General features: G+C 42.2%; 2 protein-coding genes across 7 annotated transcripts in view; both read left to right on the forward strand.

The window, feature by feature from the left end:
* Positions 1-5,378: 5,378 nt before the first annotated feature.
* ACADL (acyl-CoA dehydrogenase long chain) lies at positions 5,379-21,000 on the forward strand. Its single transcript, XM_064718757.1, has 11 exons — positions 5,379-5,883; positions 7,256-7,417; positions 9,144-9,281; positions 9,695-9,859; positions 10,763-10,829; positions 12,014-12,178; positions 12,813-12,914; positions 14,679-14,792; positions 16,845-16,972; positions 18,910-18,996; positions 20,337-21,000. The coding sequence occupies exons 1-11, from the start codon at positions 5,810-5,812 to the stop codon at positions 20,428-20,430; spliced, it is 1,296 nt and encodes a 431-aa protein (XP_064574827.1). The 5' UTR covers positions 5,379-5,809; the 3' UTR covers positions 20,431-21,000.
* A 413-nt stretch (positions 21,001-21,413) lies between these two features.
* Positions 21,414-26,563, forward strand: part of KANSL1L (KAT8 regulatory NSL complex subunit 1 like) — a 60,480-nt gene continuing 55,330 nt past the window's right edge. For 4 of the 6 annotated variants that reach the window (XR_010441087.1, XM_064718797.1, XM_064718801.1 and 1 more), the window contains exon 1: positions 21,420-21,544. Coding sequence is in view for 1 of the 6 variants with exons in the window: in XM_064718799.1 (XP_064574869.1) it covers positions 24,445-24,485 (41 nt within the window). In the remaining 5 variants the exon portion in view is untranslated. Of the gene's footprint in view, positions 21,545-24,412; positions 24,486-26,563 lie in introns of those variants that run through there. The other 2 variants (XM_064718800.1, XM_064718799.1) reach the window with 2 other exon arrangements.

Raw genomic sequence — 26,563 nt, forward strand, 5'->3', positions numbered from 1 at the left:
ACTTTTAGAAATATTTAATACCACAACACAGGATGCCACTCATTTTGATTCTGATACAATAAAAAGTACAGAAGAATAATTTCATCCTTATACAACCATCCTTATTACACATCAAGGCAGTAATTCTTTCCTGGGAGATAATGCCTTATTTGTGCAGCCCTGTTACATGTAATGCTTTTAACTTTCAGCAACATCTTGAGTATATTCATGTCTGCTGCGTTCTGCCAGTCCCTTTATGTGCCTTTTATACTCACAAATTGCTATTCTATGTTGCTTAAAAATCAAGTGCATCTTTGCATCAAGTGCATCCACAGCTGATTTACATAGGAGAAAACCCATCAAGAGACAAACTTCATCGAAAATTCTTTTGAAAATTCTTGGAATTCTTTTTTTCATTTGAAAATTCTTTGAAATCTCCATAGCCCTCTTTGAGAGCTTTTACCTCTAATGTAAACACAAACTGATGAACACCTGAGTAGTTGAAGCTTCCTTCTTTGGTATCAGACTTAAAAATTCTTCCCACAGAGGAAACCAGGCCTTCACTGTGTAATTTCTGTTTTCACTGGGAGTGTTTGAAACTGCTGCTTCAGCTGAAAAGCTCCTTCAGCTTTTGTAGAAGTGATTTTGAAATAATTTATTAAGCAATTAATACAGTCAAGCTCCAAATTGGTACTGCTGAAAGCTGCTGACAGCTACCTAACTAGCAGACAAAGAGATGCCTGCATAGCCTTCAGGACAGCACCCTAGATTACCAACTTTTTAAACACATTAGTTTGAGGTTTCATGTTGGAAGACCCAAGGACAACAAAATCCAGGTGAGATATCACCTGCCAACATCGTCTTCAGACCTGCCAAGTCTCATTCCCAGCTCATGAGACTCCCATGTGCCTCTTCCTGCTGATTCACAGCTGGTTGTGGAGCTCACACCCAGGCCTTGCAGGGCTGTGGGATCTCCCTGGTGTGTGGCTCTCCCTCCAGCTGTGTGTCTGTGTGCCACATGTGGTCAGAGAGTGAGAGCAGTGTGGTGGAGCTCAGCCAGGATGGAGGAACAAGAGCTGGTCACCAGGGGCCCATGCCCACTCTGTCACATCACCTCACGCCCACATGACTGACATGGTGTGACCCCATGAAAGCACACTAAGGAGAGTCATGTGTCAAGGCAGAAGTAAGCTGAGAGCTCTGCATCTTATTCCAGCTCTCCTTTCACTATAATGCCAAAACAGAAAAGTTGGATGAAGAACATGGAGGTCCCCTGATGGGCACCCATGCTAAATTGGCACTGTATTCTTCTTGAGAAAAGACAGCACATCAGCTTTAAATAACCTACTCAGAAACCAAACCTCCAGGCTATTCATGTCATGAATGCTGGACATGAACAGTTGGATTCACTCTTCACAACACAGACTGAAAGTCTAAAAAGGAAATAACGTGCTTTGTGAGAGGGGCCAGTGCTGCCATTGCTGGGGCTCTGCTCAGATCCTGCAGCTTGGCTTTACAGTCAGTGGCACCACCACATGTGGCAAAAGAGAGGAGCACAGGTGACTATTGAAGATGGAGGGAGAAGATCTATTCTTGTTGATCAGCATCGACTCCGTTTTATTAATCTATCAGGCACTTTTTATAACACTGTTAATTCACTTCATGCATATTGCAAAATCTGAGCTCCTGACAGGCTGTAGAGAAAGCTTCAGCTCCTCCTTTTGTTTACAATACCTGAAGTTAGTTTACTGAAACCAAGATCACTGTTCTCACCATGATATTAAAGGTTCTCAAAACCTTCATATCTATTCCCAGACTGGCTGTCTGTTCCCAGTAGCAGCCAAGGACAGAACGGTCTGAGAATCTAGTTGTTTATATAAAAGGTGGCTGGGAACCTAATTATTTACAGGATCAAGCCTGGGAAAGGCTGCTTCACAGCAGGCTTCTATCTTTCTTTAAGGCATGCTTGAACCAGGCTCTCCACAGGTGACCAGGCTGTTGGAGCAGATACAGAGACAGAAATCACCCCCAGGGCTGGGACATGGTGGCAGCAGCTGTCAGGGAGCTGCCCACAATGACTGATCTTTCAACAAGGACATGTCCATAAGCAAATATTCCACTTCAGATCTGTACCTTAGCTAGCAGACATCATTCAAAGGCAAGCACGTGACAAAAAAGCTCTGAGAAAAATTAGGACAGTTGCATCCAAGGGCTACATTAACTGGTAGTTTTTCACATTATGTTGTCTGTTATCAAAATGAAATCCAGCATGCCTATCCCTGGAGGAGAACACCCTTCCACAGCAACAGATGCTGCAGCAGACATAATAGACTAATGATACACATGGAAACTTGCAGGTGAATTATTTGACAAAAAAAAAAAGCATACAGTGAGACTTGTTTGCTCAATTCCTTTAAAAGTTCTTTTACTTTGCAGTGGAAATGAAAGACTGCAAAAATTATCTTCTCTTAAAAACAGATATTTTTTTAATATGGCTGTTCTTACCTGAATATACTTGTACAGTCTTCATGTCTGGAGAATACATGTTGCTCAGATTAACATTAAGTTTGACAAAAACCAACCCTATTTTCATTTCAACCTGTCTTACCCACAGGGTTTGGAACACTTTCTCTCCAGGTAACCTACAATTCCTTTATTTGCTCATTTGGTAGTTAGCAAGGCCATGTGTATTTTTTCAGCAAGATAATGCTTTAAATGATACTCACTGTAGTAAACATGTTAGACATGGTTCACAACAAAGCAGACACTAAAGATAATCCTTTCTAGCTGTAGCAATGACTTACTAACACTGGAAATAATGAAAAAAACAACCATAAATGAGGGGCTGAAAAGAGACTGCTCAACCAAACCAATTCCTAGCAAAGCCCAAATGTCACAAAGTCCTCAGGTCAGGGCTGTACAGGAAACAGCATCTGTAAGAGCAACAATGCATTTGCAGTCTCTGTCCTGTGGCAGTATCTATTTCTACTCTGTTTTCTGCAAGCACATTAAAAAGAGGAAAGGTTGTTCTTAATGTCCTATTTTTTGTAGCTTTCTTCCTCACAGAATGCCAAGTGTCAATCTGATTGCCACTGTCTGTTTAAGGTATTCCCTGATCCCAGAAATGGATCCTTGAAACCTGGAAAAGTTTACTTTTCTGTGCCTTAGGACAAGATCCACCATCTCTCAGCTCTGTTACGGTGCATATATGATGGGATATGTCCTGCCTGTCCTACAGCAAAGCTACCAAGACTAAATTGGCTGAGCTGGCACCCCTGGGAATGCAAATCTCCCTGTCAGCCTCCTGCTTGCTAAGAGATCTATAACCAAGGTGTTGGGCTTACCCAGGAGCCCACACCAGCTTAAGGAAGGCACTTTCCAGAAGGCTGTACCTGACAAATATAGCTAAATTTTACCTCTAGGCATCCAAGTTCAGTAATTCCCAACAATCTCCTTTTCACTTCTTCCCTCTCAACTGCTCCTGCACGGCTCCCTCTTGCCTACTCTGATATAATAATACGAGATCAGCCTCCCAAATGAAAAAACAGGACAAGTTTCCAGGCTACAACCGGTTTTGTCTGCAAATACAGACAGCTCTGTGCACTGCCGATGTGTCACACCGAAAACACCGTCCCGGGTCGGAAGGCATTGCTGCTTTCAGACACGCCCATCCATAGGAATAGCTATTCCCCTAGTGCCACCTCCCGGCTTAAGGGGCAGGAACACTGCAGCTGAAAATAATTTTTATATGTGTTAAAAAACTTTACAACAGGTGTAGAGTATGGATCAATATTTAAAAAAAAAAACACTCAAACCACAAGCGTTCTTTCAACAGATTTTGTGCAATTCACTCCCAATGAAGTATTAGTTTAAAATGATGAAGTTTTGAAAAATATCTTCTGGTCTAGTCTGCTTTGCACTTTGAGCCTTTTCAGCATTTTTTTTTATTTCTCAACAAACATCAAGGTTCAAAACTTCCTTTTTGCCGATTTTTTTGGTGCCATCTTATAACTCCAGAGGGTAAATCCTGAAAGTTCCACACCACCACACGGGAAGAGAGGGAAGTAAAACTCCAGTTATGAGAACTGTATATCATTTTAACCCCATATTTAATGATGATTGGTAAGATATATTTTCTAGATATCAAATCTATTTATCAGATCTCTATGCAATACCCTGACCTACAAACTGATAGATATAACTATGTCTAGTTATATCTATCAGTTTGTAGGTCAGGATATTGTAGGTGAAATAAACTGATAGGAGCTCCTTTCTTGGAGAAAGTTGCCCATTTAGGGCTCTAAACTCTCCCAAATTGATTGATTTGGCAGAGTATTCTCTGCCAGGACTGTGCTCCCTGCAGCAGAGTGATCTCAGGAGCCAAAGGGATGAAGAACTGTGAGCAAACTATTAAATATTTATCCTTCTCCCCACTTCCAGTGGTTTGCTCTTCCCTAAAGAAATGTTTGCTCTGATATGAAGTCCCTCCCAAGAAGTGAATAACTGATTAAAATATTGACATTTTTTTGAGTTGTTAATCAGTACAGTTATGGGCATTGCAGTAACTGAGTTATGAGCATTGCAGTAACTGGAGGAAAGGTAATTCTGACATGGGAGATTGTGTCCACTGGCTCATCCACCACCTACTCAAAATAGACTCCAGACTCAAACAGAGGGAAGAACTGCACGTGAGGACTAATTTGAATGAGAAAAGAGAGAAATAATTAGCAAACAGGGGCTTGAGTGCTTATCAGTAAAGAGATTATGTAATAAAATATATGCCTTTGTCTGTTAAAGTCGATATAAGTAGTGTAAAGCTTTGATGAATGGTGAGCTAGCCTTTTATGGGTTACCACCCAGCTCCTTACTTTACACAAACTAGAGTAATAAAAAAATAGAAATACTTCGCTTCAGTGTGTGAACTGGTGCTGTGGGATGGGTAACACTCAGAACAGCGCCTCCATATTGGGAAAGCCCCTATTGACAATAATGGTAAACCACCTAATTTAGAGAACCAGGATTCAAAAAAGAAAAAAAACCCCAAATACATACACACAAAAAAACTCCAAAAAACAAAACAAAAAAACCCCAAACAACAAAAAGAACAAAAAAGCCCCCCCAAAAAATCCACACAGAAAAGGCCAAAAAAAACCCAACCAAAATAACACACAAAAAATCCCAAAAAACAAAACAAATAAAAAACCACACCAAAAAACCCCCCCAAAAACAACAAAAAAACCCCTCACATCAAAACAAACAAACAACCCCAAAACAAAAAAACCTAAAAATAAACAAACAAAAAACCAAAAAAAAAACCAGAAAAAAGCCCCCGCACACAAAAAGGGTGCTAAATTATTTTGGTGGGCAGGTTGTGCCAATCAAAACCTGCTGACAGCAGGAGGACCCGGCCCACGAAGGCGAAATGGCGAAAAGGCCCAGGGAGGGGCAGCCCTCAGGGGCGGGGGCTCAGCTTCACCCCATACCCCCCCAGGAGGGGTGACACCCCCTTTCCTGAGGGGAAAGAAGAAGAAGAAAAAGAAAAAGGAGAAGGAGGAGGAGGATGGAGCGATGGCCCGGCGGCCGGCCCCTCACGCCGGCTGCCATCACACAAACTGCCCTCAGCGCACAACCCCTCCGTCCGGCTTTGCTGCCGCTGCCCTCCGTGACGTGATTGCAAAGCTATATTAGAAAAACATTAATTATACTGCTGTTTCACGGCACTCCGCCTCCATCCCGGAAGGGATTTCCAGCCGAAGGTGGGCGGGCACAGGGATAACTCGCGGACTGCAGCGGCGGTGCCGCCCTGTCCTGTCCCGCCCTGCCCCGTAAGATGGCGACGCGGCTGCTCCGCCTGCGCGGCCTCCTGAGGGCCGCCGGCTGCCGGCCCTTCTCCGCCCAGCCCAGGTGAGCGGGACCGGCCGTGGTGGGCAGCGAGCCGTGAGGGTGGCGGAGCTCCCCTGAGCTTGGGTTCTGTAAAGACCGCGGGGTGAATGGCTTTGCCCGGCTACTCGGGGCTGGCTGTATGATCTCGTACTATTATATCCATTCTGTGCGGGTGTGTGTGCTCACCTCAATGTGCTCGGAGGGTGTGGGTGCGTTTGTATAGGTGTAACGGCAGTGTTACGGGCGCTGTGTGTGTGTGGGGAGCCCCGGTACATCCATGGCCGGGATGTGCCGACCTTTGCTCCACTTGCCGGGAGCGGCGGGTCCCGTGCTGGCAGCAGGTGACGGTGACAGTGACAGCGGGCGCGACCTTGCCCGGGCACCGCGTTCCCCGGGCAGGAGTGGGATCGCACCTCCCCTGACCTGCCGTTTGTCTTTCCCAGTGTGAGAAGAAGGGAACTTCAGGCCCTTCGCAGTGTGACACAGTTCACAAAAGGTTGGGCTTAAATAAAACTCAACATCGTCTTAAGCAGCTTTAAAAGTAAAGTGGAGGTTTTGAATCACTGTGTTTTTAGCTTTGAGGGTTCAAAGTACTCAACAGGCAAGTTCCTGTATCTCGTTTTTTTCCAAGTATTATTAGATGTAAGTAGAGTCTGTGTTTCAGGGGGATTATTGCCCTGGTAGAGCCTGAGTAGTTACATGTGGTAGTAAATAGAGATTTCTGTCTCTGTAGCAGAGTAAATAAGCACAGGCTCAACTCAGTTCTGTAGGACTGCATACAGGTGATGTGCAGAGGAACTGAGACTGGCAAAATAGTTTGGGAAGGGAAAAGTGAGTGCCTTTTCCATGTACTCAGCTTTCTACTTACAGTTTCTAATGTTTTGTGGCAATACAATAAAAGCAAGCAAAAAAATCCAATGCACAAATATGAGAAGTGAATTTTCATTTCAGCCTTAAAGTAGTATGTCATCCTTGATGTTCCAAACCCCTACAAAAGTGTTATAACCCCTTCTTTCTTATGTCGTAATTATACTTTCCTTCTGTGGTTTCTACTACTGACATTCACCACTGTTGCAGTTTTTATTTTTTGTTGAAACAGTCTTTGATATTTACCTATGTTTTCATTAGGCTAATTTTATTCTTTTACTTTATATGTATTATTGTTTTTAATTTATTTGAAGTGTTAAAGATAAACCACATTTTCCTGAATTAATAGCCCAGTGGAGTGCAGTGTATGTTAGTTCTTTGTATTTATCATGGGTATCCTTTACACCTAATGGTGTGCCAGAGTTGGGAAGTGAGCTGTGTTTAGTAACACAGGAGTTTCCCCCCCTTTTGAAAGGCAAATAGGCTGCCTGTGTCCTAACAGATGCATGAATTTGTATTTTTCCAGTCCTCTGCAGACAGAACAGCATGGCACAAAGCGCCTGGAGCCTTCTTCTGCTAAAACTTTGACTGACATAGGCACTCGGAGGATCTTCTCATCAGATCATGATATCTTCAGGGAGAGTGCCAGGAAGTTCTTTCAGGAAGAAGTGCTGCCTTTTCATGCAGAGTAAGATAACCTCCTAAACATCTTGGTTGGCCAAAATTCATTTTTCTCCAAAATGCTTTTTGTGGTGTTACTTCTGATACAGCAGGATATAAAGATTATTAGTTTTTATGTACAAGCTTTCTATTTCAAATTTGCCAAATTAAAACAAACCTATAAAAGTCATGCATGGAGGAAAAATCACATAATCAAAATTGAATGCATCCTTTGAGCTCCAGTGTAGGCATCCTCAGCTTAGACCCACGAGCAGACAAATGCAGTTTGCAGAGTTGCAGCAAAGTTTCCCTGCCTCTAGGATTAACTGATGTTTTTGGGGTAGAGTTGGGGGGCAGTTCAGTTCCCACACTATTGGAAAATGGTCACTGAAAAAGGCTTTGATCATCTCTTACTATCTTGCAGTAGGTTTTGTAGTTACATGCAAGTACATATATATGTATTACCAAGAAACTTGCACTAAACATCTTTGTTTGAATTTCTTTATTTTTTGTTTCTGTGGAAATACATGCATTTTCTGTATAGAGTAGAAGTGTTGCAATTCCACTGCACTAGGGCTGGAGGGTGGTTTTAGCCCTTACTTTAGTGATAAGCAATCACATTATAGTGGTGAATATGAAAGAAATTAACTCAGGGTAAGTAAGGGACTTGGAGCAACCTGGGCTAGTGAAAGGTGTCCCTGCCCATGGAAGGGGGTCAGAACTGGATGAGCTTCAAGGTCCCTTCTAATCCAAACCATTCTGTGATTCTATGGTTCTGTTTTGTATGTAGGATAAGATACTTGATTAACTGCAGGTAAATAGCTGTGGTATAGCTCTGCTGCACACAGGTGTGTCAGAGGAATGTCTGAAATCATCTGTTTACCATATCATTTGTAAACTGTGGCATTAGAAAATAAAGGCATTATAAAAAGAGAAAACCTGGACTATTAATGGCCATCCCTATTGAGTTGGCAAACCCCATAAAGAAGCACTAATTTTCCAGGAGTAGGTGATTGCTGTGGTGTTAAAGTTTGCCAGCTGTCAGCAGATAAGCCTGAACTATCTATTTACACAAACTTGAAAGGACCTTAAAGCAGTAATTTACTTAGATACAGTAGTGACTCATAAGAACTGCACAGGGACAGATTTTTATACAAAACTGACTAACATGGTATCATTTGGTTCTGATAAAGTACTTTCCATTGGTGGAATTGAAATCTTTGATGAAATATAATGATGATCACACAGATATAGCGCAGATATAGCGCAGATATAGCGCAGATATAGCGCAGATATAACACAACATTAAAGTAAATATAATATATATGATATATAATATAATGATAATATAATAAATAATATAGTGATACTCATTTTTTATGTGGGTAAAAGTGCATTTACAAATGGAATGTTAGGAGGATAAAGACCTGCCTGTAATTATCCAGATGGTTAGGGCTAAATTGCCTAAATCCCAGTCTGGTGTAAGAATCATAACAAGTCTTAATGAAATCTTGTCAGGTTACACATTGGCAGCAGGAGTTCAGACTTGTTTTGCAGCTGGTGTCCCTGCAATTCCAGTGTCATCTGTGGACTTGCAGATTAGAAGCTCTGTGGTTAAGCCACTGTTTCTTGGCTGTGACACAGAGCTGTCTGTGTCCCTTCACACTCTCTGCTGGTGTTCCAGTGTGAAGCAGATAAACAGGAGCACGTGGGGGGGTTCAGTGTGTGACCCTGGCTTTGTGTTCATCCCACAGGTGGGAGAAGGATGGCCAAGTGAGCAGGGAGCTCTGGGAAAAGGCTGGACAGCAGGGCTTGCTGGGGGTTGCTATTGCTGAAAAGCATGGAGGCATTGGAGCAGATATTCTCTCTTCAGCCATCGTCTGGGAGGAGCAGTGAGTACTGCATGCTTCAGGAAGAATTCCCATGATCTTATTGTTTGTGACTGTATTTTGTTTTTCATAAGTTATCCTAGTACTAATTGTGGACTACATTTCCTTACAGAAAATGATGTTATCTTTCCTGTGGAAAGGGTAGTTTACATCTATGTAAATCCCTCCTGTTTTAAGTATTCTGTGTTTGAGTAACATTGGCTTTGTGACTGGGAGAAGTCTTTTTTATAGCCTGGTAGGTTATGGACCTATTTGGCAATGAAATTAAATTCTGTAAATAATGGTAAAAGATCTCTGAGACTGCTGTGTAGTGGGGTTCTCTTCATTACTGTCTCTGTATTGTAATGGTGCAAGTTCAGTGTTCAAGTCTTTGTTAGTATTTTTTCCTGAACTTCCCCCCTCCTGTTTTTTTCCAGGATGTATGTTAACTGTACAGGCCCAGGGTTCAGCCTTCATTCAGATATAGTCATGCCCTACATTGCCAACTATGGCTCTGAAGAACAGATTAAACACTTCATCCCCCAGATGGTTGCAGGCAAGTGCATTGGAGCTATTGCCATGACAGAGCCTGGGGCTGGCAGGTAAGCCAAATACTAAAACAATGGTCTCAACTTTATTTGCTGTCTGTTGCTTTGTCAGTGAAAAAAACATTCTGAGCCTCCTGGTTAGTTACTTTACAGACTGGATTATCCCACATTACAGGCAAGACTCAAAACACCTGTTATAGACTACTTTATTACAGCTTTGTCATTTCAAAATAGTAGCTCAGAATCCATTTCTGTATTGTCCCACTGTGGGCAAATATGCTTTGTGTTTGCTTCTGCAGTGTGAGTTTATAGTTATCAACTTGCTTGCATGTGAACATACTTATAACATGAGAAAAAAATGGGAAATTACATACTTTGGTAAAGAAGGCCTGGCTCAACTATTAGCTTTTTCTGTAGAACAGAACACCTTGTTTTTCTTTTCTCTGAATCCTTTCAGAGAAATGTCCCTCCTTGCCCAGCACATGTTTGGACTGCTGATCTGACCAGTTTCCAAGAGAGAGGGACACGTGAAGTGCAAAACCTGTTGGTGTGAGGTTTCTCCAAATGGCAGATGTTGCTCATGGCTTTTCACAGAGCCTCCTGATCAGGACTGAGCCTGTGAAGAGGATTGGTTTTATCTGCCATTTGTTGTCTGAGGTGTGCTGTGTAAGTGGATGCTGACCTGTTGATGTCAGTGCTTGCATTGCACCACCTCCCACAAGCAGGGATGGGGAAATGGGGCCTGGTGCTCCTGTATGGCTGCACAGATTTGTCATCCCTTTCCACACCCTGCTTGTGGCTTCTGTTACTCACCTGTTTCATGGTGTCTCACTCTTCTCTCACTGAGCCCATGTCTGCATGGTATAAAATCTACCTTATTTTGTACTGGATAGAACCCAAGATAAAAATTGCAGCTTCTGAAATTTTTTTTGAAGGACCTTTTGAATTCTGTTTCAGTGACTTGCAGGGAGTACGGACATATGCAAAAAAAGATGGAAGTGACTGGATTCTTAATGGGAGTAAGGTAAGTGCACTGACATACATACTGCTCATTTGCTTTAGAAACTGAACACCTTTAGCTGAATGCAGCAGGATGTATACTTCTCTCAGAATCTCCTCCCAATCCTTTTAGTTTGGGTTGTCTGGGTGATGTTGTAGGTGGTTTTTTTTTTCCCAGTTACTTTTTTTTTCTAGGTCTTGAGATATGTCTGTTGCAGGCAGTTTACAAACTGATTTATAGGCAGGCTTGTATAGGTTGTTTTTTTGTAGCTTTAAAATAAGCCTATTAAATGGCTTATTTTCCTTAAACTGTGAAGGAGAGGGGGGGAAAATGTGCTGTGTAGTATGAACAGTATGGTTCTCAGTACTGATGTTTAACAATAAAATATATATAGTACTGCTGTGAAATCTTCTGTGGCCTGAGTGAAAACTTGTGCTGCCACAGTGCAATCTTTATTCAGGAGCTTGCTGGTCTTGTTAGGAAAAAAACAAAACAATGTGTCAGATGCTCTCACTGTGTTTCAAGCTGTGGCAAAGCAGATTTTATCATTACCATAATGAAGAATAAGAAGGCAGAAATAGTGGCCACAATTTCTGCGGGTTCAGAATGTGGGTTCAACAGACCATTTTTTTGAAAGATATGGAATGTCTTAATCTTATTTTGTACTGTTGTTGATAACAGTACTGATAGAGACTAATGGTCTTAGCAGAATTTCAGTGGTGGCAATGTGTGCAAGCAGATATATATGCATAGGTGCTAAAAAGGTGCCCAAGCCACTCATTTGAAGCCAAACAGGACAGAAAGCTTTCTTTTGCTGGACTTAACTCATGAGCCTGTCAAATGGATCCTTCTTTTCTGCAGCGGAATAATAAGCAGTTGTGACAAGAAGCTGTTAATAATTTTGAGTGTTGTGCCTAAATAATTTAATTTCTAGACAAGAGGACCTTTGTGTGTTTATTTAATATCGACAGAAGAAGCAGATCTGTGCATTCTTTAACTTCACACTTCTGTCCCACACAATACTTCTCAAATTAATGTCTGCCTTGTTCCTAAACACTTAATATCAAAAGCTTGAAATTCTTCTGGACACTTGAACTTGCCTTTCAGTTCACCTCTGAAAGTGCCAATATGATTTTACTTTTTGTTACTTGGTGATCTCTTGTAACCTCTGTCCACCTTGCTTTATTCTAAATTCCTTTTTCTTGCAGGTGTTCATCACCAATGGTTGGATGAGCGACGTGGTGATCGTGGTTGCGGTTACAGACCGGGAGGCCCGATCCCCTGCTCACGGCATCAGCCTTTTCCTGGTGGAAAATGGAACAAAAGGTTTCATCAAAGGCCGCAAACTCAACAAAATTGGCCTGAAAGCTCAAGTGAGTTCATACAGCCTCTGATGCAATAGATTTGGAGGAAGTCTAAACCCACTTAATGCCTGGCACCTGCTAAATAAATATAAGATGGAACTATGGTTCTGTTCTAGTTGTTAAACATCAGAGCACAAACATGCAATGTAATGGATCCTGATTTTACCTGTGAAGGTCTGAAGCATGTGATGTGCAAAGAGAGGCTGAGCAAGCTGGATGCATTTGCTCTGAAGAAGCTTGGAAGAGCAGGAATTTACTGATGTGTTAAGCTATAGAGGTGCTGGGACCTCATCCTTTTTTGAGGAGGAGAGTGGCAAAGGAGACAAGTTACGTTAAGGAAAATTCTGAGCAGGTATTAGGAAAAAAGATCCACCAGAAAAGTGGTTGGGTACTTGCACAGGGGCTGAGAGAGGTCTGGAGCCTTCATCTTTTGAGCTTTAGAAAGCTTAACTAGGCAAGGCCCTCAGCTGATTGTTTTTCTGGAGCTGCTCTGAGTAGGATGTAAGCTCAATGACTTCTGGAGGATCCTTCCAGGCTAAATCTGGGATTTCAAGTTAAGGTGCACATAGCAAGAAAACAATAGGAAAAAATTAGCTTAATAGGATGAGAATGTCAGACTCAACTGTTGCCTTTTCAATCTTAGGACACAGCAGAGCTGTTTTTTGAAGATGTGCGGTTGCCAGCCAGTGCCTTGCTTGGAAAAGAGAACAAAGGCTTCTACTATCTGATGGCAGAGCTGCCTCAGGTAAAAGGAATGTGAGTGTTTGCTGTCTGCAGGAAGAACACAGACACAGATTTTGTCATTAGTTGTGAAGTTCATGTATTGTGGTGAGCCACCTGGGTTGCTGAAGCAGGATGCCTTTGTAAAACCCCAGAACATTTCTATGGGTTAAGCTCCCTGGAGAAACAGCAACCAGATATTCTCAAGAGGTCAAAATTATCCAAGTTTACTGGCAAAATGTAGAAAATCAAGGAACTTAGACAAAGGACCTCCAATTAACATAAAACTCATGCCTGAGCATTAACTTAGTCTGTTTAACTTAGCAACCTTTAAACTTGTCTGATGTTACATGACCCAAAATGGAAAAAGAATTAGAGATAGAAAAAAGACAGAAAAACACACATGTAACTACCAACTCCTGAGTTCCAGTGATGATGAGGTAGAGACTCCAAGAAGCTGATAGGGTCAAGACAAGTCCCCTTGTGGTCAGCCTTTAAAACCCCAGAGGCACCCTGGCCCTCCCAGATGGGACTGTGGTCACTCAGGAGCTGGCTTTGGCAAGACTGGGGCACTGCCTGCAGTGTGGCACAGCTGGCAGACACTGCAGGGCTTGGCTGGGGGCTGTGGTGTGCAGAGCAGGGCCCATCCTGCCCCCCTACCCCCACACATTCATCCCAAAATGTCTCCATGTCTTTTCCAGTCTCTGACAGTCTATTGTGCAATGTTTTGTTCACACTGCTGATTTTTAACTGAAGCACACAGTGCTAGGTGTAGAATTCTTTGGGCATTGCTAAAAGTAATGATATCCCACCAGCTGAAATACAGATCTCTTGATCAGCAACCCAGCTACTGAAAAACCTGAGGGTAGTGTATTAAAAAAAACATACCACAGATTTCTTGTGTACTTCTAGTATGGAAGCACTTTGCTCAGTAAATTAAGTGTAGCTTGGTCATTTCTGATTCATTTAGCATTCTCTTTCAAGAAACGAGCACTGCTGTTCTGATTATTCTGCAAGTAGAAGCATATTAAAGTTACATGGAATTCTCTTCATACAACAAAGTAAAGAAATTGTTTAGCTGCCAAATTGTTTACCTTGCTAGTTTATGAAGTTTTGGAATTATTTTGGAGGACAAGGAGGCAATGTTGTTTTCCAAAATGTGTCTGTGCTTTGTCAAAGCTATGACATAGTTGCCTCATTTAGTAGGGATCGTATTTTTTAATTTTACACTGTGAGTAAATACAAAACCTGATCAAAGGAAATCTTTTAATGCTTTAAATAGATGTCCCATGAACAGATTCAGTGCAATGCATCAGACTGTTTCAATGTTGCCAGAAAAAATTGCTCTGCGTGTAGTTTTTGTTTTTCACTGTGCAATGAAGAAGGAAAAACAAGACTTTTTTTGTAGGCTTTTTCCCCCCTAGAGTTGTCCTATTGAAATTGTTAAATACAGTTGTTGTTTTAGCTCAGCAGTGGAAGCCAATAATTGAAACAGAATCTGATGTGAATTTTTCAGTCAGTAAGATTCCTGTGGTCGATCTGTAGCTATTTTTTGAGTCATTGTAATGGAGCATTACACCAGTAAAGCCTTAAAAGTGAGCTTTAGACAGCAAGGCATTTGTCCAACTCATTAATTTCAGTAATGCAGTATGTCTGGTTTGATGTTTTATGTGACTTCTGCTCCCACTCCCTTAATGAACAGCGCTGAACAGCTGTGTCCTAATTGTGCATCTGATGTGGAGAAATGTAGGACTAACTCAACTGCACTCTGGAATTTGTGTTTCAAAAGGAAAGACTGCTCATTGCTGATATGGCTCTTGCTAGCTGTGAATTCATGTTTGAAGAGACAAGGAATTATGTGAGGCAAAGAAAAGCTTTTGGGAAGACAATTGCACATTTGCAGGTGAGTTAGAACTGAGCTGCTTGTGTGCAGATTCTAGTGTGTGTTTGTTGTATGGCTGTGCATGTGAAGTAGTGACCAAATGAAAATTAAAGGGTCATTTCCAAAGCTTTCACTGGGGCTGGTTTTTGCCTCTATGCTTATTTTTCATTTTTGGAATGCAAAAAGAATAATTAAAAAAAAAAGCCTTAATTATATGTATTTTATGGCTTGGGTAGGCAACCTCCCAGCAGTGCTGTTTGTTAGAAGGAAATAGCAGGAAGTATCCTGGCTGCTGCTGAAGAATGATTCCCTTCTTCATCTCAGGCTTGCATTTTACTGCCAGAGGCCCTAATCACAGGCTCCATCACACCTGCCTCTGTTTGTCTGTGCCTAAAATCCTTTTAGGGGGCTGCCTGTGCAGGTCCTGTGTTCCTCTGCACACAGAGCATTGCAGGAAAATTATTTTGGATGTTCCTGGAGGAGGGGGAGTCCCAGCAGTGACCTTGCTGCCTGAGTGCTGTGGAGGTGCTTCATGAATGTTGTGATGAGATTGCTCAGGCAGCAGCAGCCTGGGTGTTTGTGTGGCTCTGTGTAAAACTGTTGGCTGATGCTCTGTGGGCAGAGCTCACTCCTGATGGGGGTAGGTAATTCAGTTTTGAGATGTTTTTGCCTGCACTCTTTAGCTGCAGTCATAAAATAGATATTGCTTTCCACTGGATTGCTATAATACAATTTTCCTGACAACAGCATTAACTGTTAGGGCTGAAGGAGGCCAAGCTCCTGCATGCTTGGTTTAGAGGATAGAACTGACTCATATGGGCTAAAGATGTTGGCTGCTTCTTTATTTTATACACTTTTGAAATAATTAACAACAAAAAAAATCCATTTCCATGTCTTGAGACTTTGTCAGACTCAAATCTTCCGTTGTGAAGAGCACTAGAGCTGAAACTTTTAGAGGCTGGAATGCAAGATATCCTTCAGGGAATTATGATCTTCATGGTTTTTAAAGTTAACCTTCAGGACTCCATAATTCCAGATGGAATTTTCACTGTGTGACTGAAACACAAAAGAACTGTATTTTAACTTGTTTAAATGTAGGTAGGAGATGCTTCCTATTTGTAGTAGTTCACCCTGCAGAGATCTCCAAAATAATCTCCCTATTTAGGCCAGGCCACCAGCAGGCAGACAATAAATTTTATAAAGTATATTATTTTTGCCAAAATAATGAATTCCTGCATATCTCTTTTTATTGCTGATGACTTGAGTGTGCATATTATAAATAATCCTTTCCAATTAGAGCTCTGCCTTGGGCTAATTCATTTAGTCATGCCACATTACAGCATTTGAAATGAATTCTTTCCTTGTAGCAGTACACTGGTCCAGTGTATGTATTGTCAAGGGAAGCAAGACTTTTTTCCTAATATATATTTCTAGAACTGAAATAAGAAAGAACTTTTATTAGTGGGTGATGTTTTTATCCCTTCCCTACCAGAATTAGAAGATGATGATTGAATGCCTGCCTGGTCTGGTTTTACATAACCTTATGATGGATTTTACCTCTTCTATCTAAACCTCTTTTCCAATGTGACAGAACTCAGCGCTGAGAAACATTGATATTCTAAAATTCCTTTTATTTTTTTGCTTCATTCTTTGCATGTAGCCTAAACTCTGAAGAATACATAGAAGAAGCATTCAGCAGATGGTGAAGTGTTATTAATTGGGAAAGTTCATGGCTCTGCAGAGTGAAAGGACATTCCTCGCCAGAGGGAGCCGGGAGTGACAGAGCGCTCTGGGCCTTCTGCCATGTGCTCTCTAGGAATTTGTTTTCCCTTTCTCTTGTGCTTTTTCTCTTAAATTTGTGTTTTCAGTTGACCTTGAGAAGTAAATAGCAGTAACTTTGTCTAATAGGACTGGTTAATACATAATTATCTGGTATCTTCTGATGTACAGAGCCAAAGTTTGAAATAGTGATTTCTATCAGCAATCCTTTTGGAAAATGCTGCATTTTCTACCTAAAATATTAACTGCACTGTACTTCTTTCTTTTCCTCTCTCTATCCTCTTCCAAAACAAGACAGTACAGCACAAGTTGGCAGAAATAAAGACTCAGATTTGTGTGGGCCGAGCTTTTATGGACAACTGTTTGCAGCTGCATGCAGACAAACGCCTGGACTCTGCCACAGCCTCCATGGCCAAGTACTGGTACGTGCTCACAGTCATCTGGGACTGGCACTGGCATGGTCTGAACTCCAGTGGTGTGGGCAGCAAAAATCAGAGTTACACTGACAACTAAGTTTGGTTAACCGGATTAATTTCAAAATAAATGCATACTTTTAAAATAGGCTTCCATTAATAACAAGGTCATGCCTCTGCTTTAGCTTGAAGTAAAAGCAAGTGCTCCATTGGTATTTAGACAAAAAATTTGCATTTTATTGTTAGCAATTTGTTGTTGGGTGGTTATTTCAATTTCTTTGTTGATTTTTTTATGGGGTATATGGCTTTTTGTTTTTTAAAGCAATATTTTGAGCCAAATTTAAATGTATTTGAAGCTCTGTGGTACTGTTTAGTTAAGGTTACTTAAGAATAGCTGTTTGGCCCAGCCAGTTTTCAAAGCTAGCTGGTTTTGGGAAGAAATAGTTGGCTACAGCTGTTGCTGTGAGACTGAGCAGTGCTTTCCTATATTGTCCAGAACTACTTTTCCCTCACCCTGTACTTGGTGTTGTCATGTGTTAACTTAGTTTAACCCCATCAAAACAATATCTAAGAAATATCTAAGGTAGTGGGTACATGAATTTGTATAGTTATAGCTTGTTGCAGAGATGGGAGGAAAAAACCCACATGAGACATAAGCAAAGAAGTTTATGGAAGGTACACACACAGTTTTTAGGCTTTTCAAAATAAATATAGAGCAGAAATATTTACAATGGAAGGAAGGGTTCTGAGTGCTATTCCTGGCAGTGATTACCTAGAAGTACCAGGTACAGAAGCAAAGGCATTGCATTTTGAGGAGGAGAAAACCACTAATGCCAGCTGAGGTATGCAGACTCACTTCCTCAACACATTTCCCTAAGCAAGGCTTTTGAAAATCCCTCACTTTCACAGCTGTTTGCCAGTATAGTTTGTTGTGGGTTTCCTCTTTCCCCAGTGGTGTCCCTGTGACCCTTCCCTAAGACTCACTTAAATGGTCTAGAAAATGCTTGAATGTAGAATTGCTTTATTCCCAGATGTATTGGGACATTCCTTCCAGTCTTGAATTTCCCTTCAGGCATTTTGTATAGTCAATGACTTGAATTAGAGCTTTAAAGGAGTTTAAAACCTGGTTTGTGCATCTCTTTTTCTTATATCTGGAAAAGGTCTATAGGGTTGTTTTGGTTTGGTTTTTCTTGTGGTGACAGGTTGTGGTACATACCTAAAATTTTGAATTTGAAAATATTATTTAGGAAAGACGGTTGCAGTAACTCACAGCTGCAGAATTACATTTGGTATCATAAACTGTAAGGGTTTAAATGAATGAGGGGATGGTTTGGGGGAAAAGACCATTATTCCAGGAGAAGCAATTAGCTTTTCATTTCTTTTGTTGGCATTGAAAGCTGTATGCTTAGAAAGTGGTTTTTTTCATGTCTTCTAACTACAGCTTGAGCTGAAAAAAAATTTTTTTTTGCTATAAATCCATATTTTGTAGTCACCAAATGCTGTTGGAGAATTACAGTATGTTTAGAATTGAAGGCTATTGCAGAAAAAGCTATTGGGAAAGTTTATTGCAGAAAATAAATTATGCCCAGGTGATGGGTATGCTCAAAGAGGATCCTGGTGTGTTGCTAATGGCAGTGGTGGGGGGAAGCCTGGTTTATTCTTAATTTCTGACAAAGCTGAATGATTTGGCAAGAAAAGAGACTGTACCAACTTGCTTCACAAAAGGATTCTCTTGGCCTGTGAGAAAGGTAAACAAGTCTGTCTGTTTTGAAACCTTTCCTTCTCCAAAAGCTGTCCCAGATAGGAAACAAACCTTTAATGCAATCAATTGAGCAGTATTTATTTCTTACTAATAATATTTTGGTTTTGTCTTGCTATCTTTATCTTCTGTAATGTTTTGCAACATGATGTCCTTCTAACAGCAAATTTCCTTTTGGCCATTGAAGGTGTTCTGATCTCCAAAACAGCATTGCTACCCAGTGTGTGCAGATGCACGGAGGATGGGGGTACATGTGGGAGTATCCAATTGCAAAGTAAGTGGAACATTTCAGATTGTGTGATGAAAGATAACCAGCAAAGTCAAATAAAGCACTTCCTCTGCATCTGTGTGTTAGTTGTTTAGTGTTAGTAGTGATTTATGTTCATTTTCTCATCGTGTTTAATTGAAATTACTGTTCAGATATCTGCAGGCTTTGTTTTGGTTCTCCAAATAACTCAAGATCTGTTCAGCAATTATTGTCTGTTTTTTTTTTTTCTTCACAAAAGTTATTTCTTTAGAAAAAAATGTTATTTGAAAAAACAGAAGTAAAACTATAAAAAGTAGAAATGAGGGGAGCTAGTTTTATGTTTTATCTGAAATTAAATGCATGTGGGTGAAGAAAACCTGTTTTTTCCACCACTGAGTATCAAGTAATTAAATCAAGAGCATAACTGGCTACATCCAGCTCTTTTACACCTTTGAAAATTAAGAGGTTAAGAGATTTGTATGTAGACAAAGAAATTTGCCATTCCCATTTTTTTCTGACTTTGTGAATTTAGAGACATTTATGGAGCATTTATATATCCTCATGTATTATCTGTGAAATTTGTGTACAGGCATTTAGTGACACACTAAATGGAGATTTTGTGCTGTTTTTATTAAATATATCAAAGAGGTGATCTGACAGTAGAACTAGCAAACACAGGACTGCTGTGCAGTTGTCATAAGTAAGCTGATTTTTTTAACTGAGGAGGTTCAGATTTTTTTTAAACTTTAAATACATTGAGTATGAAATGTTGCTTTAAAATCACTTGTTCCTCCATGCTTTCATGGAGTTAATTTGTGGGTGATCTGCACTGTCTTGTTAAAGGAAGGCCAGTTTGGGGTGTCCTTGAAGCCCTGCATGTCTGTGTGTGCAGTAGTTCCCCACACAGGGTTTTATTGTCTCTGTGATCCAGTAATAAGTAGATTTCCAGAGAATGCCACATTGCTCCTGTGTGAGGAAGCAGAATGGAGATGGAAAAGCTCTGTCATCATCCTGTGTGCTGTCACCAGGAACAAGAATTGGGAGTGGAGTAGTAGCAGGAGTCTGGGTTTATAGGGCTTTATTTTTTTTGTTTAATTAGAGGCAATAGTGGAGACTTTACACTATAAACAAACAGGGAAGAGATGCTGACCCAGTTCCTGGTTTGGCACACAGCACCCTGGAAAGTTGTAATATTCCAGGGAGTTGAGGCCTCTTAAAAAATAAGAACTACTTTATCAATGGGAAGAGTATACTTTGAAAAGAGGGATCTCTAAAGATAAAATGCTCTTTTTATTTTTTTTTTAATATATGGTCATTCTGAGGCATTGTTTGTAATATTTCCTTGTTTTGTTTTTTTCCTCCCTCAGAGCTTTTGTGGATGCCCGTGTTCAGCCAATCTATGGTGGTACCAATGAAATAATGAAGGAACTTATTGCTAGAGACATTGTCAGTGACAAGTAGGGCAGATGATTACTACTTTGCAGAGTCTTGCAGAATCCTTTTCTATATTAATATATGGCGTAAAATCAGACATCAGAATGTAAGTAAAATAAATATGCTGTATAATGTTCTTTAAAGGAAGTGCCACTTAAAGCACATGTTAGTAATAACAGTGTGCTCACATGCAGGATATCTAATATTCAATGAACTTAAAATTTAAATGTCTTTGTACAATACAGAGTAGTTCTCTAGGTGTCACGAGCTGCAGTAGTGGAAGGGAATTTTATCTCTGGAACTCTTGGTCTTTCAGACTTGAACCCATTGTGTTGAATCCAAACCTTGTTTTTCAGAATCAAATTTCGAGAGAAACCATATTCATAACAAATAAAAAGAAACATTAATGTAACTTTGAATTTGTATTTCCCCTTGAGAAGCAGAAATTGACACTCTTGCTGTTGTTGCCATACACCTGCTCACTGTGCAGCAGCCACCTGCCGTGCAGCTGACCTCTATGTTTACATCTAACCCGCAATGCCTTATTTTAATTACTTTGGTCAAATAAACATAATAAAGCATTTCTATGCAATCTCACGCTTGTCTGCGGTTACTTCAAAGCCCGCGGGGAAACGGGGCATCTCCCTCTGTGCCCGTGTTCGCCTCAGGGCGCTGAGGGGGAGTTCGGAGGGAGGCAGTGTGATGCAGGTGAACTTGAGGGCTGTTTATTTACGATAGTAACTCGGACTGTGTGTGTTTAGGAGGTTTTTTAGCTCTTTACCCACGCTGGGCGTTAATAGTTGAAGGTGTTCGGAGCGGGGAGCGCCGCTGCCCCCTCCCCTCCCACACAGCTCCGGCGCGCGGGTGGGGGGGGTGAGGGGAAGGCGGTGTCCTCGCGTCAGGCGGGGCCCCGCCAATGGCGGGAGGCCACGCCCCCGGCCCGAGCCACGCCCCCCGGCGTCCCGGATTGGCCGCGCTCCTCCCCCTGAGGAGCGGGGGAGGCCCCGCCCCGCCGCGCTGCGCTTTAGCTGGGCGCGGACTCTTCAAGAGCGGCAGTGTGAGCCGTGGCGGGCGCCGTGCTGTGCGGGGTTGAGGCGGCGCCGGCGCCGGTGCCGCTGCGGAGAACCCGCCGGACGCGGAGGCAAGCGCGGGGCGCGGCGCGGCGGGGCGCCGTGAGGCGGCGGGGGCACGGAGGGGCCGGGCGGCGGTTGGTTCCCGCGGCGGGAGTGGCGGGTGCGCATGCGCGGGGTGGGGGCGGGGCGGGGGTAACGGTCCGTGCGCGCGGCGGGGCGGGGCCGGCGGCCGTGAGGCGGGGGCGGGGCCCGTGCGAGGGCGGGGCCGCTCCGCGCCCGCCCCGCGTGTCCCAGCCGGGATTTAAACAGCGGATGGAAACTTCCCGCTGGGAATCTGTGTGTGCCCCCTTTGTGCTGTGCCCTGGGGGGATCCTGTACCGGAATTGTGTGTGCCCATCTAGTGCTGTTCCCCGGACTGGAATCTGTGTGTGCCCTCTAGTGCTGTGCCTCAGGGGCACCCCGCACTGCAGTCTGTGTGTGCCCTCCTAGTGCTGTGCCTCGGGGGGATCCCAGACTGGAATCTGTGTGTGCCCACCTAATGCTGTGCCCCGGGGTACTCCAGGCTGGAATCTGTGTGTGCCCACCTAGCGCTGTGCCTCAGGGGGACCCCGGACCGGAATCTGTGTGTAATTTGTAGTTAGCTAAGCAACTCAGATCCAGGTCCTGCAGCCTGCCTTGAGAGCTCCTCTGTGCTCCCCAGTTACACCTTCCATCCGCTTTTTGCAAAATCAAGCACTTCCCCCCACACAAAAATGTAGCGCTGACTGAGGTATTCTGAACCTACTCCTCTCTAATGGGAAGTTTCAATTTCCAGTTTGCAGTGTGAGCCAATTAAAAAAAAAATCCAAATTATTAAAGTTTGCCTTTTGTCAAAGGGTAAATATTTCATTTTTGTGCTAGTTTAATAAAAAGGAAATAGTAAAAATTACACGGAAAGCAGTCTGTGTGCCTTAGGACTCTCCTGCTGTATTGGTCCATGGTTTGAAATCGTGGGGAATGTTCTGAGGAGCTTAAATTCCAGTCATCTTCATTAGTGTTTTAGGAGCTGAGTGGGTCTCATTTAAGACCAGGTTTTATAGCCCTCTCTTCAAAGGCTGAAATTCAAAAGTGTCACTGAAATGTGGATACGAAATTTACGATGAAAGGTACCAGAAGGTATTGCAGGTATTTGTTAAAGACATATGTACAGCTTTCTTACAGAGGCACCTGTTGTACTACAAAAAGCATTTAACATATATTAAAAATTAATTCAGATGTTGCTTTGCAAATATGGTGTTGTAGACTGAGGAAGAATTAGTTGATGATGTAGTAGTAAACCTGGAAGTTATATGGATTCTCTGTTCAGAAGCAGATCTGAAGGAGGAAAACAAACCTATTCAGATATTTTAATGAGTCGTGGATTTTACCATAAGTTAGTACTGATGAGTTCCACTTGAAGTGCCTCCTTTTGAATCTTTTTATGATTGAAACTTTGGGTGGTCTGCCTTAAATGGAGATCTCTTAGTGTTCAAAGAGAGATCCTTTTTGGGGGAGGGTGGTGTGCTGTATTTTGGTGGAGTTTTTTGATTTTTTTTTTCAAGTAGGAGGAATTTGTGGTTATATCTTCTGGGGTGTACAAATCTCTAGAGTGTTTTGTCTGGATAGTTGTGCCTGCACAGTGAGCACTGCTGAATGTGGAGACTCCCCACTGATCCTGTTTGGCTTTATGGGTTTTTTCCCAATCTATTAATAGAACAAGATACTAAAATACTTAAATACACAGAATGAGTAACTGGTCTGCTTTTGAAGTGAAAACAAAAGCTGCCTACGGAAATGGTTTTTTTTTTTTTTTTACTCTTAAAAGCTGATCCCAGGTGTGTTATTAAACATGAGCTTCTTTCCTTTTCCTTTCATACTCCTAACCAGGACATGCCCAGTGGGACCAATATCTTTTATAGGGTCGTTGTTGCAGACTATTCCATGAGAAAATGCACACTGTGCTATCGAGCTGCTCTTGCTGTTAGAAATCACTGCCATCCTGTAGGTTTTCCAGAATTTGGGAGGGGTAGTTGGAGGCTGAGGGAAGCCTGCCACCAGGCAAGGCTTGCAGAGGCTGGCCAGGCTCAGGTCTGGGTGCTGCACTCTGCTGAGGCAGTGCTGCAGCAGTGCCTGCCTGCCAGAGCACTTTATTTTTGGCCAGTGATTATCAGGAAGGCTGCCCAGGAGGAGCTGCCTGGGGATTACAGGACAAACAGCACAAAGCTGTAGGAAACCAGGTTTTGGCAGTTGTTTTCCAATTTGCTTTTGGAGCTGCCCTCTCTTCTGCAGGTTGTCTCTAAGAGGCCTTAAAACAGGTTGAAATACAGTATTTTTGAGTATATTTAGTGAGATTAATTTTGGGTGTTTCACCAGAGGCTGGCTGCTGTCAGGGACTTTGCTTTGCTTTTGAAATGCCATCTATGCATGGAATAAACAGTGGAAGTTCCTTATCTGAAACACTGTTTATCTGTGAATAAGCTGGAAACAGTCATATTCATTTGAGATGTTGTTTGTAGACTTCTGGGCTTCAAAACAAAAAGAAATAATCATAAAAATCTCCTCCTGGTCTCAAGGAATCTCATTATTAAGGAAAAAATTTAAGGTGTTTATGATGAGGAAAAAGGACTCAGTTTACAAGGAGAGAAGGCTGCTACAGAGGAGCTTTAAAAAGCCTCCTGCGAGTGGAGTTTTATTGTCATTGGAAACGAAAAGCTCACAAACAAAAAGATCCACTAAAAGACCAAGCAATCCTCCCCCCAAGCAAAAATCCCCCAGAACAGTGTCTGCAGCGTTGTGTAACCAAAGTGATAGTGTTATGCAAGGGGGAGAGGAGTCAAAAAGTGAAAGGACTGTAAACAAAAGCTGGGAAGGGAGGGAGTGCCACCCTGTGTGCTGAGTTGTGGCTGGGTTTTGTTGTGTTTCTTTTAATAGGGCGCTGCTAATCACCAACATGAAGACACTCGTTTCAGGATTTAGGCAGATTCTGTTGAGGTAAGCCTGGTAGGGAAAGGGTATAAGGGAGAAGTGTCAAGGGAGGACAGAGGAATCAGCAGAGGAAGAGGAGCAGGAGCCACTGGGGGTTCGGAACCTGTGGTGGAAGGGAGCAGGGTGCAGGTTCTGCTGTGGTGAACTGCAATTCCCAGCTAGATCCTCCTGGGTAATTAAAGCATTAGGGGAGGATAAGCACAAAGTCACTTTAAACATCACTTGCTTTACTGTGTTTGTCTGGTACTTGTTTCTTCCCTCCCCCAGTACTTATTTAATGTCAGTTTTTCTTTTTACAGTACTCTTTAGTCTTTCAAGTGGAGTGTTTATTTAGTAGATGAAAAGCTGTTTGCCAGTTTAGCAGAATTTCAGCTGTTCTGGTTTTGAGACCTCAAGTAATATACAATGCAAAAGAAATCTGTGAAATTTTTTACTTATGACAGAAAAACTCTTTCCAGAATGAAAATACTTTTCTGGTATACCATTTTGCAGTACTTGTCTTCCCTCCCTCTTTGCCTTTATTTTTTCCCCCCTCCAAGATAGTAGGTTTTGCTCTGGAAACTCACTTCCAGTATGAGTGGAATGAAATAATTTTTGCAGCTTTCTGCCAAAATTAAATAAAATGTGTGAAAAATGTAAATTGTATAACTTTTGTCAAGCCAAGTACTTGTCCTAAAATTATAGTTTTTTTGCAGCAGTTATTTTGTTTTGCTCCTGTATACCTATGACATTTTTTGTGTGTTTGTGTGTGTGTGAACTTCTTGGAGAAATGCCAAGGGCTGGACACTGTGGCAGTACCACCTTTTATAAGTTCTTTTTGATGTCACTGTAGTGAGAGGAGCACACCTGAGTGTCTCACACTGTCTTCAGGGCAGAAACATTGTATGAAAATTCCAAGTTGCTGGGTAAGGGGTTGAGTGATTTCCCTCTTAAAAAACATTTTATTTATTTTTAGCTGCTTTGTACTTTAAGCACACTTGGTCAGGCACTCCAGATGAGTGATTTGTCAGGGCTCTTTAGTTCAATGTTTGTGTTCCATATGAGGGTGTTTTGATTCTTCCCCCCTTTCCCCTAGAAGAGTTAGGAAGAAAAAACAAAAATTTGGTAACGGTATTCATTGCAGTTTTGGAAATTTGAAACTGTACCAAAAGGGTATGTGGTGTTTGAGGGGATGTGATGGAGTTAAAAGCCAGCACTATAAAGTTTTGTGCTGCCAGTTCTTTGAATAACCTCCATCTTCATTCAGGTATGTGATCCACCTCTCCAAAGTACTTTTTGCCTGAAAAACTGCACACTGTGTTTCAGGAGTAGCAACCTGTGGCTGCTAAACCAAACCACTCAGACTAAGGGAGGTGGATGGTAAAGTTGGGACAGTTACAAACACATTGCTAGGTGCATGTAGGTCCCAGGCTGATGGTGCTCATCTGGGAGAGCTTCTTGGAATTCTCAGGGAGAGTCAAACACAGCGACTCCTGAGCTCACATTGACCCCACAGAGGAACTGTTCAGTTCTCTCCCCTGATGTTTTGGCCAAGCACAGTTGCTCTGACTTGCTGTAGTTATTTGCCATTATAGGCAGGGAGGCATTGGTGTCTGAATTCACACTCCTTTGGATTTTCAGATTTGCAGGCCTGCTGGCTTTTACAAGAGGAAAGCCACAAGTCAGCCAGGTGCTGAGAGCATTACTGAGTCAGCAGAGCTTTAGGATTTGGGGCTCCAGCTCTGAGCAGTGCATTCCCCTGTCTGATCCTAGAATGGGGTTCTTCCTGAACAGCTGTCCACTGGGAGGGCTTTGTGCTGAGCTCCTCTCTAGGCTGAAGTTATTGGCTTATTTATAAAGGTTAAAATCCTGGGGGTTTTAATGGTATCATTTATGATTAGCAGTAAGAGCACCAAACCTGGTGCCAGTGATGCTGGGAGGGTGATGTGCAGAGATGAAAACCTTGTAGATGAGGTACACATGGAGCAATGAAAGGTGAATAAAGCACACAGAGAGTGGTAAGGCAGTACTGGAGCATGTGGCTCTCTGTTCTGCTTCATGTTTTGAGGGTCAAGGAGCAAGTATCCAAACTGGTATTTCTCAGC

This window comes from Zonotrichia leucophrys, chromosome 7 (genome assembly GCF_028769735.1).
Source record: "Zonotrichia leucophrys gambelii isolate GWCS_2022_RI chromosome 7, RI_Zleu_2.0, whole genome shotgun sequence".
In the NCBI taxonomy this organism is placed as follows: Eukaryota; Metazoa; Chordata; class Aves; order Passeriformes; family Passerellidae; genus Zonotrichia; species Zonotrichia leucophrys.